Source organism: Rhipicephalus microplus, chromosome 6, assembly GCF_043290135.1.
Source record: "Rhipicephalus microplus isolate Deutch F79 chromosome 6, USDA_Rmic, whole genome shotgun sequence".
NCBI classification, from domain to species: domain Eukaryota; kingdom Metazoa; phylum Arthropoda; class Arachnida; order Ixodida; family Ixodidae; genus Rhipicephalus; species Rhipicephalus microplus.
This window is the reverse complement of record NC_134705.1, coordinates 195316939-195334120: the sequence shown is the minus strand read 5'-3', so window position 1 is coordinate 195334120 and position 17182 is coordinate 195316939. Positions and strand designations below refer to the sequence as shown.

At 47.5% G+C, this 17182-nt stretch overlaps 1 protein-coding gene across 1 annotated transcript; it reads left to right on the top strand.

Moving 5' to 3' along the window:
* Positions 1-872: 872 nt before the first annotated feature.
* LOC119166817 (innexin inx2-like) lies at positions 873-4746 on the top strand. The gene is made up of 2 exons (XM_075867443.1): positions 873-2721; positions 4392-4746. The coding sequence occupies exons 1-2, from the start codon at positions 1796-1798 to the stop codon at positions 4621-4623; spliced, it is 1158 nt and encodes a 385-aa protein (XP_075723558.1). The 5' UTR covers positions 873-1795; the 3' UTR covers positions 4624-4746.
* The last annotated feature ends 12436 nt before the right edge of the window (positions 4747-17182 follow it).

Sequence of the window (17182 nt, the reverse complement as noted above, 5' to 3'; positions counted from 1 at the left end):
TTTCCCAATAATAATAATAATAATAATAATAATAATAATAATAATAATAATAATAATAATAATAATAATAATAATAATAATAATAATAATAATAATAATAATCAGTTTGACTACGTTCACTGCAGGACAAAGGCCTCTCCCATGTTCCTCCAGTCAACTCGGTCCTGTGCTTGCTGCTGCCAATTTATACCCTCAAACTTCTTGATCTCATTTGCCCACCTAACCTTCTGTCTCCCTTTAACCCACTTGCCTTCTCTTTCCCAATAGCTGCTGCTACTTTTCGATCGTGGGGTTGTCAGCAATCACTTGTTACTGACATGGGAACCTGATCATTGATCGGGAACCCTTGTCATTTCACGTGGTCACATTTCATTGCCACCGAGATGTCCATGGTTCTTCCCTTTAGCAACTTAAGTGTCGCTCATCCAAGCACGTGGATGAAGGTCCGATTCCCGGCATGCAGGTAGGAAATGTTTAGGAGGGATCGTTCCACAATGCGGTGGGTATAGAAGGAAGTTCCGTCTTGATAACGCGTAACTTGTGATTAATGATTGTAGGGCAATGGTCGGCAAGAAGTTGCGGCTGTAGTTATGAAAAGTGAAAGTGACAATACGTCCTCAAGGTTGATGAAGTTAAACATCGACAGGTAGTTGCTCGTGCCTACACCCTCATCTTTCAAAGTTCGCAGCGTGGTTGGTAAAAACACATAAATGCGAGTCTTGCACGGATGCATACGATACTTTGACGTCGCTTTGCACCTCGACCGTGAACGGAACACAGCCGTCGCATGCTGCGTTGTTCTCACAGGTGCAGCGCCACGCGTTGCGAAGGCGCGGAGGGCCCAGACTTGCCACAGCTGGCTCTGTGTGGTGGCAAGGGCGCGCGGGGATAAGCCCGCAGAGCGCGAACACTTAGTCATTTTAGACTGCGGCTGTGGGAACAGCAGTACTTCGAAGCAAGCATCGCGGGGAGAACCGTTGTTGCGGAACGTTTTGAAACGGGACCATCGACCCCAAGGCCGCTGCGGACCTGCCTGATCTGCAGCCGCGGAAGCAGGGCTGTTTTTCCACGCCACGTGCTATAGTCCCGCTCAAAGGTCAACAACCAGGACCGAAGTTGTCGAAATGAGCCGAAATCAAAAACTCCGGAAAGGTCAGACTTTGGATTTCGCTTGACCTGGCCGGCCAGATTACCCTGTGAGGGCCTGCAGCTTCGCTTCGCCTGAAGTTCATATTCACAAAACCGCGTTGGTCTGCTTCGTTGCTTAGGGGACGAGCTCGTGCGACAGGCTTGTAGTCTTCGTTACTTTGCGCAGTCGCCTCGAAACAAGCAACGTAAGATCTTCAGTGGTTATAAAGTTGCGCTCCTGTTTTTTTTTTTACTCGCAAGCGTAAATTGTGAACTCGAACAGCTTTGTGGAAGTTTCAACAACATTTTTTCTCGTATCGGTATCTTTCGTAGTGTTTCGCACATCTCCTTCCATTGATTCAACACGGTGAACTTTCGGAGCACTTGTGTGTGTGTGCGTGTGTGACCGTAGTGCATCCAGCGGCGGTCGTCTTTTGTCAGCACTGTCGCGGATCCTCTTCTTTTGTCTGAACACTGAATGTGGCGGTACAGGCACAACGCTGAAAACACACGCGTTGTCGTCCTTTCGAAAATACAGCCTATCCGTGAAGAACATCGCATAAGCAACGAACTATACGGCGTTCGGTACCTCACAAACAGCTGACATAACCACTGTCTGGGACGTTTTCCTAGTTTAACTGCTTGTCAGGGCTGTCCGCAAGCAACCATGCTGCATGTACTGGGTAATCTAAAGAAACTCTTTAGCATTCGTAGACTCAGCATCGACTGCTTCGTCTTCCGGCTGCACCACCAATTCACCGTGCTCGTGCTAGTCGTGTTCGCAGTCCTGGTCACGACCAAGCAGTACGTCGGTGATCCGATTGACTGCGATCGGTCCTCGGGTGTCTCGGCAGGGGTCATCAACGTCTACTGTTGGATCCACGCCACGTACAGCGTCAAGAGTCTGTTCGCCAACGCCGACGGCAAGCGCATCGTCTATCCGGGCGTCGGCAACGGCGCCGACTTCTCCGATCACGACGATGTGAAGTACCACAAGTACTACCAGTGGGTGTGCTTGGTACTATTCTTCCAGGCCCTTTGCTTCTATATTCCCCGTTGGCTCTGGAAGGCGTGGGAAGGCGGTAGGCTCAAGACGCTCGTTCAGAGCCTCGAGTACCACGTGGTGCTCGAACCCGACGCGAAGCGACAGAGGACGGGCCTTCTGGTCCGCTACCTGCTGTCCAACCTCGGCTCTCAGGACCTGTACGCCTCGAAGTACTTTGCGTGCGAGGCCCTGGCGCTGTTCAACGTGGTGGGCCAGCTCTTCCTAATTGACGCTTTCCTCGACGGCGAGTTTCTCACGTACGGCCTCGAAGTCCTGAGCTTCGTGTCCAGCGACGAGGACCGCGTGGATCCCATGGTGCGGGTGTTTCCCCGGGTGGCCAAGTGCCACTTCCACAAGTTCGGCTCGTCGGGCAACGTGGAGACCCACGACGCCGTGTGCGTGCTGCCGCTCAACATCGTCAACGAGAAGATCTACGTGTTTCTCTGGTTCTGGTTCGTGGTACTGGCGGCACTCACGGGGGCACTGCTCATTCAGAGGGTACTGCTGGCCTCCAGTCCGGCATTGAGGTCGCGGGCTCTTCACTACAGGTAAGTTAACATTAAAAAACCAGGTGAATCTTAGTATTAGCGAGTTAACAATTAGAAGCACTTCATCTACTGATGAAGGGGAACCAAGCGAATATTGGCGTATGGTGATTATGTTCATGGTTCTACCAAGTCTCATACCCATGTGCACTCAGGCGATTGGAGTATGCGTGCCTGATTTTCTTTCTTTCTTTCTTTCTTTCTTTCTTTCTTTCTTTCTTTCTTTCTTTCTTTCTTTCTTTCTTTTTTTCTTTCTTTCTTTTTTTCTTTCTTTCTTTCTTTCTTTCTTTCTTTTCTATCTCATTGAAAGAACGCAATAAATTAACGCAACGTACTATTAAAAGTGACCTCTATGAAAGATCGAATTTGCAGAGACGCTGCGCGAATTTCGCGAGTGCGTTAGAACCAGGGGGATCGGAGGAGTCGCACCCAGCGGATTAACTTCGCTCTATCCGCTAGGAAAACAGTGAGCGCTGGCGGCGGCGGATAAACTTGTACCACCTGTGAGCCCTTGCAACCGTTTGTTCGGACAATTACTGATCCACCAATCGGTCGCGATCTTCTTCGGACGATGACTGCGCGTGACTTTCACCGATGTACATCGGGGATCTCATATCCCGCTACCTTTTCCACGGAACAATCACCCGGAATCAGCTAGGAAAGAGGGGAATGGGTGGGGGGTGGGGGCTTATGCGGCTTCTGTAGCCTATAGAAAAGCTGACGCAGCAGTCCTAGCGTTTAGAATAACAGGTCTAAGTACTCGCCCGTGTGCTAGAAAAAGGTCTATTGAACGGGCCTGCGTCGATAAGTTTCCGCGCCTTAATTAGTTTCCGCCTTTGTGAGCATCTTCAGTTGCAGCAAAAAGTGGAGTTGGAGTACTAGTTGGCTTGTGTTCATTTTGGAACAGCGCAGAGACGGACAGCGCATCTTCAGTTGTTAGAGTATATCCTTGAATATGGGGCACACATCCACGCTGGGGGACTGGCCAAGAACCAGATAGTATGTTTAATAAGTTTTAATAAATGTTAAAAATGGTATATTTAAAAGAATGAAAGAAAGTGAACATTTAATTGTTCATTTTCTTCGTTAGACACAATATTAATGAGGACTAACAGAGAGTAATGTCAGGGAAAGTATAGGGGATGTTATTGGGGGTAGTGGTAATGTAAATGTGAAGACAGAAAGGTGGACAAAAACATGACCTGCATACTTTCCCTGGCATTATTCTTTGTGAGTTCTATGTAAAATAAAAAAGACATAAAAAACAACATCGGTGTTTGTGGTGTCCTGACTTCTTTATTGTTTGTGTGTTTGCATGCGCTGTCTTTTAGAATGAGTCCTGGCGTTGCTATAACCTATAGGAAAAGAGGCATATACCATCGAGGGGGTATACCACACAGTATATGATGCAAAAATAAATAAAAATAAAAGCACCCCGTTTCTTTGAATTAGCCGCCTTCCTTGCATTACCGTCAAGCAGGTATGTGAAGCGAACTTGCGCTCCAAACTTCGCGTCCAGGATAGGGATAAACATTAAGTAGTTTTATATCGAATTATACGTTATATCGAACTGATTCTCGTTTTTTTGCTGATTGTGATATGTGCAGTATTTAATACATAACCATATATACATATGTTATATACACCTCAATACGCCATTTCAATTGCTCCAGGTTCCACGTGGTCCCGGCTGAAGACCTTCGCCAGGTCCTGGACAGCGGCTCTCTGGGTGACTGGTTCCTCCTCTACCTGATGGGTCAGAATATGGAGGCGCGCAGCTTCGCCCAGGTCATCGCTGAACTGGCCGACCACCTACGGGAAGAGCCCGAGCGACGCACCTTGCCCGCCGGTGACCAGGACTCCAAGAAGATGAAGTATGGCTCGGTGCCAGTGCAGGACGTCTGAGCGAGTCGGGGTAGTTTACAGCAGAAATGCTGACAGCTCGACCCGACTCAAAGTTCTGACCTGCTTCTCAGCATTGGGGACTAGGAATCATTGTATTGATAATAATTATAAAATTAACTGTGATTTTTCGTCCCAAAACCATCATATTATTAGTAGAGAGGCCGCAGTGCAGGGCTCTGGAAATTTTGACCATCTGGTGTTCTTTAACGTGCACAGACATCTAACAGCACACGGGCCTCTACCATTTCGCCTCCATCGAAATGCGACCGCCGGGCTCGAACCCGTGACCTCAGAGTCTGCAGCCGAGCAGCTAGCCACTTCATCCGAAGCGGACGAAATGGTTGTAAAGAAAGAGACAAGAGACCTTGGTCGAAGGAGTAGTACTGACACGATTTCGAGATATCGCAAAGCGGACATTTTTTGTTTTCCTTGGAATGCTGTCTTAACGCTCTCTTACACACCGGAGCCACACGTGCAAAAACAACTCGTCTAACCAGCAATCGAGCGCAAAATATTTTACTTTGATTTCAAAGGGGTAGTGACCTGACAATTTTCGGTTGTTGCTTTTCCGCGTCAAATGAGAGGCCAAGCACTCAACAGTCTAGATGATGTACTACTAAGCGTGAGTGCACCCTGAATAAGTAATCACGCTCTATATTTGGAAGCCCGTTTTGGATACTATTGTACCCTGACGTCACAACACAGTATGAGCTTCTCGTCACGTGCTCGAGCAAGATATTGTGACGTTTCCGCGACCGCCCGGCACCGTGGCTCCGTTGGCGCGCTCGGGTGTCCATTTTGAATGTTTCGGAGACGACCAGACGGTCGTTATTGGAACTTTCGGTGCCTCACGTCATCAGAACTAGCCAGACTGCTGCGTGAAGTCAGCAGAATTCGTAGTGTAGCCTGACGTCAAGCTAGTGTCGATGTCGGTAGGTGAGCCACGGGAAAATCGACTTTCGATATCAAAATCAAATATCTTACCAGCATTCGCTAAGCCTCACTCTTGCTCAGAGCTGTCTCTGTGTGCGGTATAGATTCGTATGACAGTCTGCGCGCATCCCCTAAGAATGGTGTCAGTTCCCATTTAATGTTTTCGTTGGAGAGCATCGACAAACCAACTCCACCGCGATGGACCGAGTCACCAGAGCTCCATCGAATTTGCGAACTTGCGTCCGGCATGCAGCCTTAATCACTGTCGCTGGGTGACAGCTCACTCGTGGTTGTTTACGGGCACCCCGTGACGTCACACTGCGATGACTCATCAATGAAAAGCCGCCGCATCGATGTCGAAACCCGAAGGGCTGTTTTTTTTTTGTAGGTACAGGCATGAAAAATGTATTCTTTGCATTTTCAGGCACCACAATAACCTTTTTAGTGCTCTTGCCACTAGTGTCGGCTCAATCAGTGACTCTTAATTCTCTCATATTCTGTAAATTTCCTGCAAATGAATGTTACAGAGGATGATTTCAGAGGCCCGCAAAGGTGGCTGATGATGAGACTCGGCCGAAAGGCTAACCTATCAGAGGCCCGCAAAGATGGGTGATGGTGAGGCTCGGCGGAAAGGCGAACCTACCAGAGATTCGCAATGATAGGTGATTCTGAGACTGGGTGGAAAGGTGAACCAGTAAGAGGCCCGCAAAGATGAATGATGGTGAAGCTCGACGAACAGGTGAACCTATTAGAGGCCCGCAAGATGGGTGATGGTGAGGCTCGGTGGAAAGGGTGGGTCAGTGAGAGGAGCACTGAGCTGGAGATTGTGGAGGCGAAGTTTAACCTTTTAACAGATCATTGTTAAACATAAACAGAAAAACAAAAGCATGTTACAAGCATCTTCATCGTTCAATGTTGGCAGAAAGCTATTGTGGATCCATGCATATATGTTGGTGAAATCAGTGCTACGTCAACTCACTCGGACTAAACCAGGCTCAGATCGAGCCGTAAGACTGAGTTTCAGTGAGCTCGGAGAGTAATCATTTTGGTGAGTCTGAGTTCGAGTCAGTCCGGTTGAAAAAAATTTTTGGCAGTGCGAGTGCAGGTGAGTTCGGCTCAGGAAAACTTTGGTGAGCCTGAGTCCGAGTGAGTGCTTAGCCCAAATTTTTCAATGAGTGATTATGAGTGAGCTCCGCAAGTGTGGCCGTTCTCTGCGTGTATTGCAGACACGAATTACAGAGTTATACGGCCATCTAACGACATGCGAGCTTTTCATACGCGACATGTTGAAAACATCAAACATATACAACAGTCCCAACACACAGCACGTAGTACGTCCATAAATGGGCTGCAGCACCTCCACGAGTACAAGCAGCGACGAACTTGTTTATGAATAGTGGAGGGAAACGGCGCGAAAGACGAAAGACCAGGCGAGAAGGACACTGTGTCCTTCTTTGCCTGGTCTTTCGTCTTTCGTGCTGTTTCCCTCCAATACGTCACACCAACATGCCCAAGCAACCACTTTAGCATGCCTAGAAAATCCTATAGCGCGTTCCCTGCGACTTGCACATTTTTCAAATATACGTCCATAAGGGTGCTCCCAGTACATTTAAGTGCGACAGAAGCACTGAGTTCATGGTGACTGCCAATTAACATTTATATTAAAGAAAAGTTAACGCTGTTTATGTAGTCATGACGTTACGTAATCGTTAACCACTCTAATGTATTCGGGCATTCGATATGTCTTAACCATCGCACGAACACTATACAGGCAGTATACAGTGCGCTCCTTTCCGAAACTTTTGTCTCTCTTTCAATGGTTATTTCTCTCAGACTAATTGCTGCTTTCCAAAAGCAAGGACACTGCTACTCCGAGCTTCCAAATTAAGCAAAGTGTTTATACTTTTTAACCTATAATCCGTCAGGCGATTGATCGCTGCTGTATATTTTAAGTTTACAAAAACCTCGCACGCCCTGAATGCAGGTCATTCAGCGAATTTCTGCGCTGCTTTGCTGCTTCGAAAATATTTACACCTTTCGGAGAGGTGGAGGAGAGATCGAATGAGAGGGGCGGAGGTAAACGAAGCAAAAAAAAAAAAAAAAAAAGATTAAACAATTAAGCACCTTATATGTGAACCAAGGAGAACAATTAGCGCGAAAGATGTTTGAAACTTGAAAAAAAATCAAAAATAAAATAAAAGAAGCTTTCTATCGGCCTTGATACACTTACCCTCTTTTTAAACATTTTTTTCTGGGTGTGGTCGATCGGTGATCAGAAAGCGGGCCGCTGGTCGTTTCAATTAATTTCTACGCGCTCCATCGTTCACGACGACATGCTATTTCGTGCGTATACCGCTTAGTAAAAAAACATGTCACGCCTCACTAAGCCTCGTTTAATGGTCGAGAACAGATGCACACGCGCGAGCGCATACGTGCGGTGAATCGCTTTTGCAAAGCGCGTTCGGACACGCTCAATTACCGAACACTGAGAGTATATATAATCACCGCGTGCACGGTAGTAGCGAAAAGTCGGCGATTTGTTACACGCCCGCTCAACTTCCAGATTCATGTTTCCGCCCTCCCGTATATATATAGATGACTCGCGATGTATACGCTGTGTTCCGATTCTTAGACAGCACGTAGACAGTCTACGCAGACTGCTTAGAAGACCGCACCGAGCCCATGCTGTCCGAGAATTGGAACACGTCTAGACAGCTTTTACGCGACGATGCGCCACCTCGCGTAGAGAAGAAACAGCTAAAAGAAACAAACGTAACAGTTGTAATTTCTGGCTTATTTCGTGTTAAAATAAAAAAACAAATAAACGTTACTCACATTGAGCGTCTGGGAAAGCGTCTGCTTGGGTGCAGATGGCCATTCTGGCGAGATTTGATCTATCTGAGCACGGAAACCTTCCTCCGTGTATCTGAGCGATTCGCTGAGCCGCCATCTTGTTTATACAGCAAGGTAGCCTGCATCGTATTTGTCCACGATGCGGTCTTCTTGGAGCTGTCTACTTTGCCGGCTACGTGAGAATTGCAATAGGACTTAAGATGGCCGCCGTTCATTTAGCTGTATATTTAGGCGTCTTCGGTGAGTATTGGAACACAGCCATAGTTGCGGGACTGATGATGGACGCTTACGTTGTCTCGCGATTTCTGTTTCTCATTACGCATTCATTAGGCGCAGTGCGGTGTCTCCACTATAGGCGTCCGCAGGGCTTCATATCGGAGGGGGATTGGGGGGGGGGGGGTGGCGCCTTGGTTAACCAAGAAGGGGACGCCCTTGTACAGTTCCCCATAGCCCCCCAGCCCCACCCTTGCGTACGCCTATATGGTCTCTCCCAAATTCTACACGACCCTTCTCCCGCCATTTCATTTCGTTATATAGTGATTGTTGAAGGAAGAATAAAGGCGCTTATTTTTGTCTCCCAGTTGGGGACACGGCGTAGTGCCTTGTAGGGAAGGGGGGAGGAGGGACAAGAAGAATAGGGGAAAGATAAAGAAGTACGACAGGCAAGCGACAGAAAAAGAAGGAGATAGGAAAGTTGGGATCCGATCTAAGAAGTCCGAGGACGGGGCGCCCCACAGCGAGAGCTTCAAGGCGTCAGGAGATCGCGGAGGGCGAACCAGTCGGCGACAGATATTTGCCATGGCGTCGGAAGTCGCGGGTGGCACAACCGTTCAGCTTGAAATCTTCCGAGAGTCCATAGGGCTCAATTTTCAATACCTACATAAATGAAAGCGTAATCATTGACGTGATTGTCACAGCGTCCTACCGTTGGTTCCCCAGAGGTGTGACCCCACCCACCGGTATAGGACAGAGGGATATCTCGAAATGAACTGTCCCATCATACTGCAGCGTATAAGTTAGACGCTCGATTGAATGTAATGGTTGATAATTGATTACAGATGTTGCGCAACGTGCTTGTGTATTCCAGCGCGTATCCTTGAAATAGTTCTGGCTTACAACATCGGCGGTGTCAGGATGAGCGGTATACGCATCTTTCATCCTCGACACATACCGCACCGAACAACTTATCCCCACTGGCCGTGTATATACTATCTGCCTGTGACGCAAGAAGACACAAAAATGTAACGCGTTCTGTGTGCACTCGAAAAGGCCCCATGCACGTGCGGAACACAGTGATTGGATTAGTGGACATCTCGTTTCCGGTCACGGCGCGCTGTTGGTCATCAGAAGAAAAAAAAAGGCAAGGGAGACGGGCACCGACAATGTGAGGGCCGCTGGGAAAAAGACGATTCTAATTATTCGCCACATCGATATGGGCCCTTGACAGTGAACGGTGAAGTGGCGGTCTCAAAATGGAGAGAGAGAGAAAGAGTAAAAGTTATGAGACGGAGCGATGAGGCGCGGCGCGCGCATTTTCGCATTTGCGAACCGGCCCCAAAGAACTCATTTGTCCGTTACAAGGCACTTCAGTATAGAGCGCCAGTACAGACGCATGTCATGCTCAGACATATGAAAGGGCGACCAAGGTAAGTATAAAATTTTGCCATTCGAGCATTTAAATAGTTGTTGTCTTACGCCCACCACCACGTTATGGCTATGAGAAGTATTTAGGCCACCTGGGATTCTTTATTATGCACCTAAACCTAAGTATACACGCCCATCTATAATGTAAACATTCGACAGAAATCTGTCTGGTTGGGTATGAAATTGGGAGATGATTTTGGCAAAACGAGAGAAAGAGAGAGGGGGGGTCATTATCCGCCCCGCGAGTGCTTTAAAGACGCCGCTGCTACGTTGTTCCGCTGTCACACCTGAGGAAGGAACCAAGTCAATTTCGAAACGTCGGGTTTCTTCAAAACTTTTGGTTGGAGTCTATGTCGTCTGTCACGCCCATCTACGGTATGTCGCATCCATATAAATGAGCGCCGCCGCTTGGATTCGATCCCGCGACCTTCGTATCCGCAGTTGAACTCCATAACCGCACCGTGACGGGTCTTGAATATTTGCGTTGTGTCTACTTACTGCGTGTCTTTTTTTTGTTTGTTTTTTAGACAGTTGCACAGTCTTCAAAATTTTTCTGTTACAGATAGCACAACTGAAGTCGTTCTGCTCACTTACTACATTCTGTGAATAATTCAGCGCGCGCAGAGTATATAGGGGAGGACCGACGGAGAGAGAGATAAAGATGCAAGAAAAGGCAGGGAGGTTAACCAGACGCACATCCGGTTTGCTACCCTGCACTGGGGAAGGGATAAACGGAAAGAACACGAATGGGCGTGAACTAACAACTAAGTTTATTGGTGAAAAGTAGGTACACATACAGGGCGTTTCAAGAAATGTGTCTTCTTTCTAAAAACTACAGAAATGTATGTGCGTGCTACCCGCGGCGTTCCCTTTACTGCGGCAGGAATTGAGGCATCTTCACATGCGTTCAAGCATATAATTAAGGTGGTAATTATATATAAGTTGGACTGGTTGATAACCTATAAGTTTTCAACCAGTACATGTAAGCGGTCGAGTCAAATGGGTGAATCGTAGTCCTTCCAGCGAATTTTTCATAGCCGTTTGGAAATTTCCGAAAGTCGGCTCCTGGTAATCACCGCGGTGTGATGAAATATCGCCAATTTACCCTTACTTATATACATCCTTTCAAGGTTCGTGATAGGTATATGTGTTACCTTATTTTGTTTTTTAATGGTGTTTTTTTTTCACCCAGTAAGAACTATTTCACATTTGGATTTTCTTCGGTACATTCTGTTATACCAACACCCTACAGTTCCCGCTAATATGTATCAATAACTCTTGGGTACTTTTGTAATCTGTTCCATGTTATTATTATTCGTCCTATTCACTAACTTCTGCTGCCCTATCCAGGAAGAGCTGTCGTCTCGTCAAGCTATGCATTCACTGTAGTAGCTTTTTGTGACAGCCCCAATCTTTCCTTCCTTCAAAAGATGAATAAACTTGATTTGATTTGATAAGCTCAAGAGCGCATAATCGGGCTATAGCGCAAGAGCTAGCCCCATGGACCAGCTTATGAACGCAAGATAAAACAAAAATTTAGGCGCGCATAATGAGAATGATTTATAGGCGAGATATAAAAACATCCAGCACAAAGCAATTCAGTCAAGAGTCATTGAAAAAGGTGAATTCCTTATCAGTTTGTACAATTGCTTACGCACTTCCAACAGGATAGAAAGGTGGGTTATTTGGAAGTTCACATTCGTTCAGCGAACTGGGAGCGCGGAGCAACGCACACAGGAGGCAAAGCACCCAGCAAGAGTTCGCTGAACGAATATGACTTGCGCGGTTATCTTCGCACCTTTTGACGTGGAAGGCTTCCGCTATCATTTGGGTTAGATTGTTTTTGTGTATAAATAACGTTTCAGCTTCGCATCGCACAGGATGAGAACGGCCGTTCTTGCGATGACACCTTGATGAATTACTGCAACTTGAATCGATTTGATTGACTGGTATAAATGAGGTTCAACTTACCAGAAGCGACTCGGGCTGCGATATGCGCCGTTCTGGAGTGTTCTGCCGTGCACTGGAATCGCAAAGTATGCGCGCCCCTAACGCTTCGCCTCGGTTGATATGAGACTGCCGTGGCCGGGCCGAACCCAAAGACAACGCGGCACCTCTGAGCGCTGTTCAGGCCGACTGAAGACGAAACTCTCATTATCATAAACCGTGTGGTGTCTCGAATTGGCGAGCGCCACGTCACGCTCTTGGAGTGAAAGGACACAGTAGACACGGTCGGTACAAACCAAACAACATACATTTATTTAACTAATTTTGGAACGACGATATCGTCAGCCGAATTACTATAACATCAATCGTGATCAACACACTAGGACATCCTTACACGATATTACCATGCACTCCAAAACATGACAAACACAATAACATACCCAAGGCGGCGTCGCCAGCGCTTGACTTACCACGAGGGCCCTGTCGCGCAACCCGTGGTGCCACGCACCGGGGACCCACGCTAGAGACAACCGTTCGCGGCAACCGCCACGCACAGACGAGACCAGCTTATTTCTCGCTCACCACTACCAAAGCTTGTCGCCGCCGGCGCTATACCATGATGATGATGATGATAGTGTTGATCAACGCTCGCGTACACCACGCCACCTATCGCTCAATAGCCGTGTCCCCAAAATACGGCTTCTGCGCGAGGTACGTGCACCACGCGGCGCAAACAACTTTACAAGTGGTGCCAGCCTCACAACCGGCCTGCTCTGTTTTCATTCTCCATGTCCTCGTATTGATGTTCTGGTTCGCTCCCAGAACCCTTGCGCCGATTTGTCCGGCATGGTATGCAATAACTCTGATTGTAAATAGAACTAGTATAAAGAGAGAGAGAGATGAAAATGAGAGAAAGAAAGGGAAGAGGAACAGAAAAGGAACGAAAGACACAGAAAGAAGTAGACACAGAGAGACAGATGTAAAAAGTATCAGGCACAAATATACAAAGAAGAAAGTCCAATGCAGGAAATTGAAAGAAAGGGAGTAATTAAGCGAGCGAGTCAATTAAATAAAGAAAATAGATAGAAATAAACAAGCGAAAAAGAGGTGGAAAAGAAATAAGGCAAGAAAAAGCAATAAAAAATAGCAAGTAAGATAAAATATAGATAAAGAGAGAGATAGGAACGGAAATAGACAAAACAGAGTTGGGGAAAACGGAGAGAAATGGAAAGAAAAGGAAAAAAAGAAAGAAAATTTGGTGTCAGTTTTGGAAAGAAAGAAAAGGCAATAAACGCCAGGCGCGCCCACATAAAAGATTCGCTTGCTGTCCATTTCCCCGATTTAGGAAGGGCTTCTGAAACATTGAGCCTGATTAAAGATTTATCTTGGTGAACACCTCTTGATACCAAAGTGGACGCCTGTGGCGTCTTATCGTTTGTACTACAATATTTTTAACATGTCACTGGGAAACTTCAGAAAATTTTCATTGTGTTAAGATAAGACAGCGCAGGATGTTTCAAAGTATGTCACACAATCACCAAAAAGAGGGAAATAGAATATCTGCTTGATGCTTTCATTGCTTTTTCTTTTGACATAGACTACAGTGGTACCTAAATAAGGTAACTAAATAATAGCTTAGTTAGAGAAAAAATTGCCCGCAGCTTCCCTCGAGGGAACACTGAGGAGGATGCGGAGCATATAATTGGTTAACGGGGTGTAAAAGTGCGACTTACTTGGGTCGATGGCTAAATTGGTTAACGTGGTTGTGAAATGGGGTGTTAAATTGCGACTTACTTGGGTCGATGGCTAAATTGGTTAACGTGGTTGTAGGAGGGGGTGTTAAATGAGTGAACACGTACACACGTATGCGAAAGGGCGGCGCTGGTCGAAGGGACGTCGATCATTGTGTTTGTGGATTCGTTGGAATTCATTTCACCGCGACCTTGGACGTCGACGCGCCGTACAAACCAACCGACGAGCGGCAACTGAGCGAGCGAGCGCCGACCTTGAGTATATATACAGCTCGACGGCGCATGCACTGTCAGCTGTTGAATGTTCTCGAAGCGCGACGCCACATGCGCGTCCACTGGAGAATCAGGAGAATTGTAGATGTCTAACGCGGTGTGTAGAGGAGGAAGGGTGCACAGATGGTGGAGGAGTGAAGCACGCGCGGTGTGTAGAGGAGGAAGGGATGCACAGATGGTGGAAGAGTGGGCGACGGCGCGACGGCGCATGCGCGCGCGTCAGCTGTCGAATGCTCGAGAAGCGGCGCGGACGGCGCACTACAAGGCGCGAGTATAAGATGCTTCCGCATCTAATATAGGTGGTTGGTTAGCACTTCTTGCGAAAAGCCCCTGCTCAACCTTTTCCACCTTGAGATTTCGAAAAAGCAGCCGCAGGTAACTTTAATGGTTCAATTATTTCTGACTGATTTGGCCGATGAGACGAAAGCCTTTAATAACCAGGACTTATCGCTATTTTATTTATCTTATTTATTTTATGGTTAATAATGTTGATGGCTGTGGTATAAGGCGTCGCTACCGACTACAGCGCTGTGCGGTGGCACGCGCTCGGTGGCCGCCACGGGGAGAGAAGGAAGAAGATGAAAAAAACAAGATGTCTCCGTTTATGCTGTGCTATTCATTATGCACGATGTAACATATTTTGGCGACGAAGATGGGATTCACCAGCCCATGTGCTACCGGCCTGAACCTCATCTGTGCCCTCGTTTATTGCCTACCATCTTCTACGATGAGTATTTCGGGGCTACAGCCGCCACCTCCGTTCCTGTCGTCGCCTGGACACCCGGACATTCCATGGGAGCAATGGATCCAGGCTTTCAAGAATTACATGGTTGCTTCGGGCGCCTTCGACCTACCTGCCATTCGTCGGAAGGCGATCCTGCTCAACTGCTTGGGCTTGGAAGGACAACGTATCTTCCAGACTCTGACGACTACTGACGACCCGTGCCTCGTGCCTGCGAGCGCTGCGGCAGGTACACTAACGTCCCCTAGTACTGATGTGTTCGACCGCGCCATCGCGACGCTGGAAGGTCACTTCAAAACCACGTTGAACGTCACTGCAGCGCGTCACCGTTTCCGTCAACGTACGCAGGCCCCAGGTGAGACTGCGGCTGATTACGTCACCGCGCTGAGAAGTCTTGTAGGAGCATGCAATTTCGGTGATCTAACGGACGACATGATACGCGACCAGCTCATAGAGAAAACCACAAGTGGATACTTACGTGAACGCCTTCTGCTGGAAGAGTCTCTCACGCTTTCTAAGGCTCTTACCATTGCCAAACAGCATGATCAAGCGACTAATGAAGCAAGAGAACTTGCACAAAATGACTTGCAAGTTCATCGTGTAAAAGATACTTCAAATCACAGAGAACGGCATTGTAGCACATGTACTTGCTATAACATGCACGGTCAAAGTCGCATATCTCCGAAAGAGCAAGTATGTTATCGTTGTGGTTCTACGGCACACCTTGCAAATAGCTCTCTGTGCAAGGCCAAAGCACATAGGTGTCGACAATGTGAGAAAATTGGCCATCTTGAAAAGGTGTGCAAGTCATTGCGGAAGTTTGAGAAGAATGTTCAGCATGTAGCGGAAGGTAACGATACAGCTGATCCAGACGACCATTTAAGTGTTTGTCAGATCTGGAGCCGTAAGAAGGGAATTTACGCAGCGTTGGAAATAGAAGGAATTTCTGTACCATTTTTGATCGATACAGGATCATCGGTTTCGATCCTGGCCGAAGAACTTTACCAACGCTATTTTTCTAAAGCGTATCCACTGAAGTCTACATCCGTCCAGCTTCTCGATTATTCAAAGGCAGCAATTCCTATACAAGGATGCTTCATTGCTACTGCCTCATTTCACGGCCGATGCACTTCTGTTCTACTATACGTTGTGCCTGGGGGAACGACCATTCTGGGATTAGACGGCATCGCTGCTCTGGATATGAAGATCCAAGGGTCACCGCTCAGGTGTCTTCTAATGACGCAAGAAACTCCGGTGCTACCTCCAGAATTACGTTCTGAGTTTGAGCACCTATTTGCAAAAGAGCTGGGAACTGTGAGAGGTTTCACTCACAAGGTCAGAGTTCGCGCGTCTGTACAACCGGTGGCCAGCAAACTGAGACGACTGCCACTTGTCATTCGCGAGCAAGTCTCGGCAGAAGTTCAGAAATTAGAAGCTCAGGGCATCATTGAGCGTGTCGACTCTTCTGAGTGGGTCTCCCCTATTGTCGTAGCCAGAAAAAAAGACGGCTCGATTCGCATGTGTGTTGACTTACGGGAGCCAAACAAAGCTGTGGTAGTAGACAGTTTTCCTTTGCCACAAACTGAGGAGCTCCTGAACAGCCTGGCTGGGGCACAGCGTTTCTCGAAGCTAGACTTAGCTTCTGCATATCACCAGTTACCGCTCAGTTTAGAGAGCCGTGACCTTACCACGTTCATCACTCACGATGGACTATTTCGCTTCAAGAGGGTTTGCTTCGGACTGGCGTCGGCGCCATCAGCGTTCCAGAAAATGATGCACATGATCTTGAAAGGGTGCAAATGTGTCCTATTTTACATTGATGACATCATCGTGTATGGGCGATCCCGAGAGGACCATTTGGGAAACTTGCGCGCTGTATTGCAACGTCTTTCTGATGCTGGCCTCCGGCTCAACAACAAGTGTGTCTTTGACGTGGCAGAGTTGACTTTTCTAGGTCACGTTGTGAGCGCCAAAGGATTATTTCCGTTGATGTCATCCATTGAGGCGATAACAAAGGCACCATCACCTACAAATATTAACGAACTCCGCTCGCTACTGGGGCTTGCAGGCTTCTATTCCAAGTTCATTCCTCATTTTTCGGATGTTGTCGAGCCAATGCGCGCCTTGCTACGAGGACAAGCCTCTTTCGTTTGGAGTGCGGCAGCACAGAGCAGTTTGGAGCGCCTGAAATCTCTGCTCACATCTTGCGAAGTGCTTCATCTTTTCGATCCTCACTTGCCTGTGTTCGTTACAACTGATGCTTCAGGATATGGATTAGGTGCAGTACTTCAGCAAGACAACGGGACCTCACTGCAAACTGTCGCATTCGCCTCCCGCACACTTCAACCGCATGAGCGGAAATACTCAGTCGGCGAACGTGAGGCCCTTGCCTGTGTTTGGGCTTGCGAACACTGGC

What these genes read in the sequence shown, in the direction of transcription:
- LOC119166817 (XM_075867443.1), top strand. Translation starts at nt 1,796, where the DNA reads ATGCTGCATGTACTGGGTAATCTAAAGAAACTCTTTAGCATTCGTAGA. An exon ending in TCGCGGGCTCTTCACTACAG is followed by an intron (nt 2,722 to 4,391) that starts GTAAGTTAACAT and finishes CAATTGCTCCAG; the next exon opens with GTTCCACGTGGTCCCGGCTG.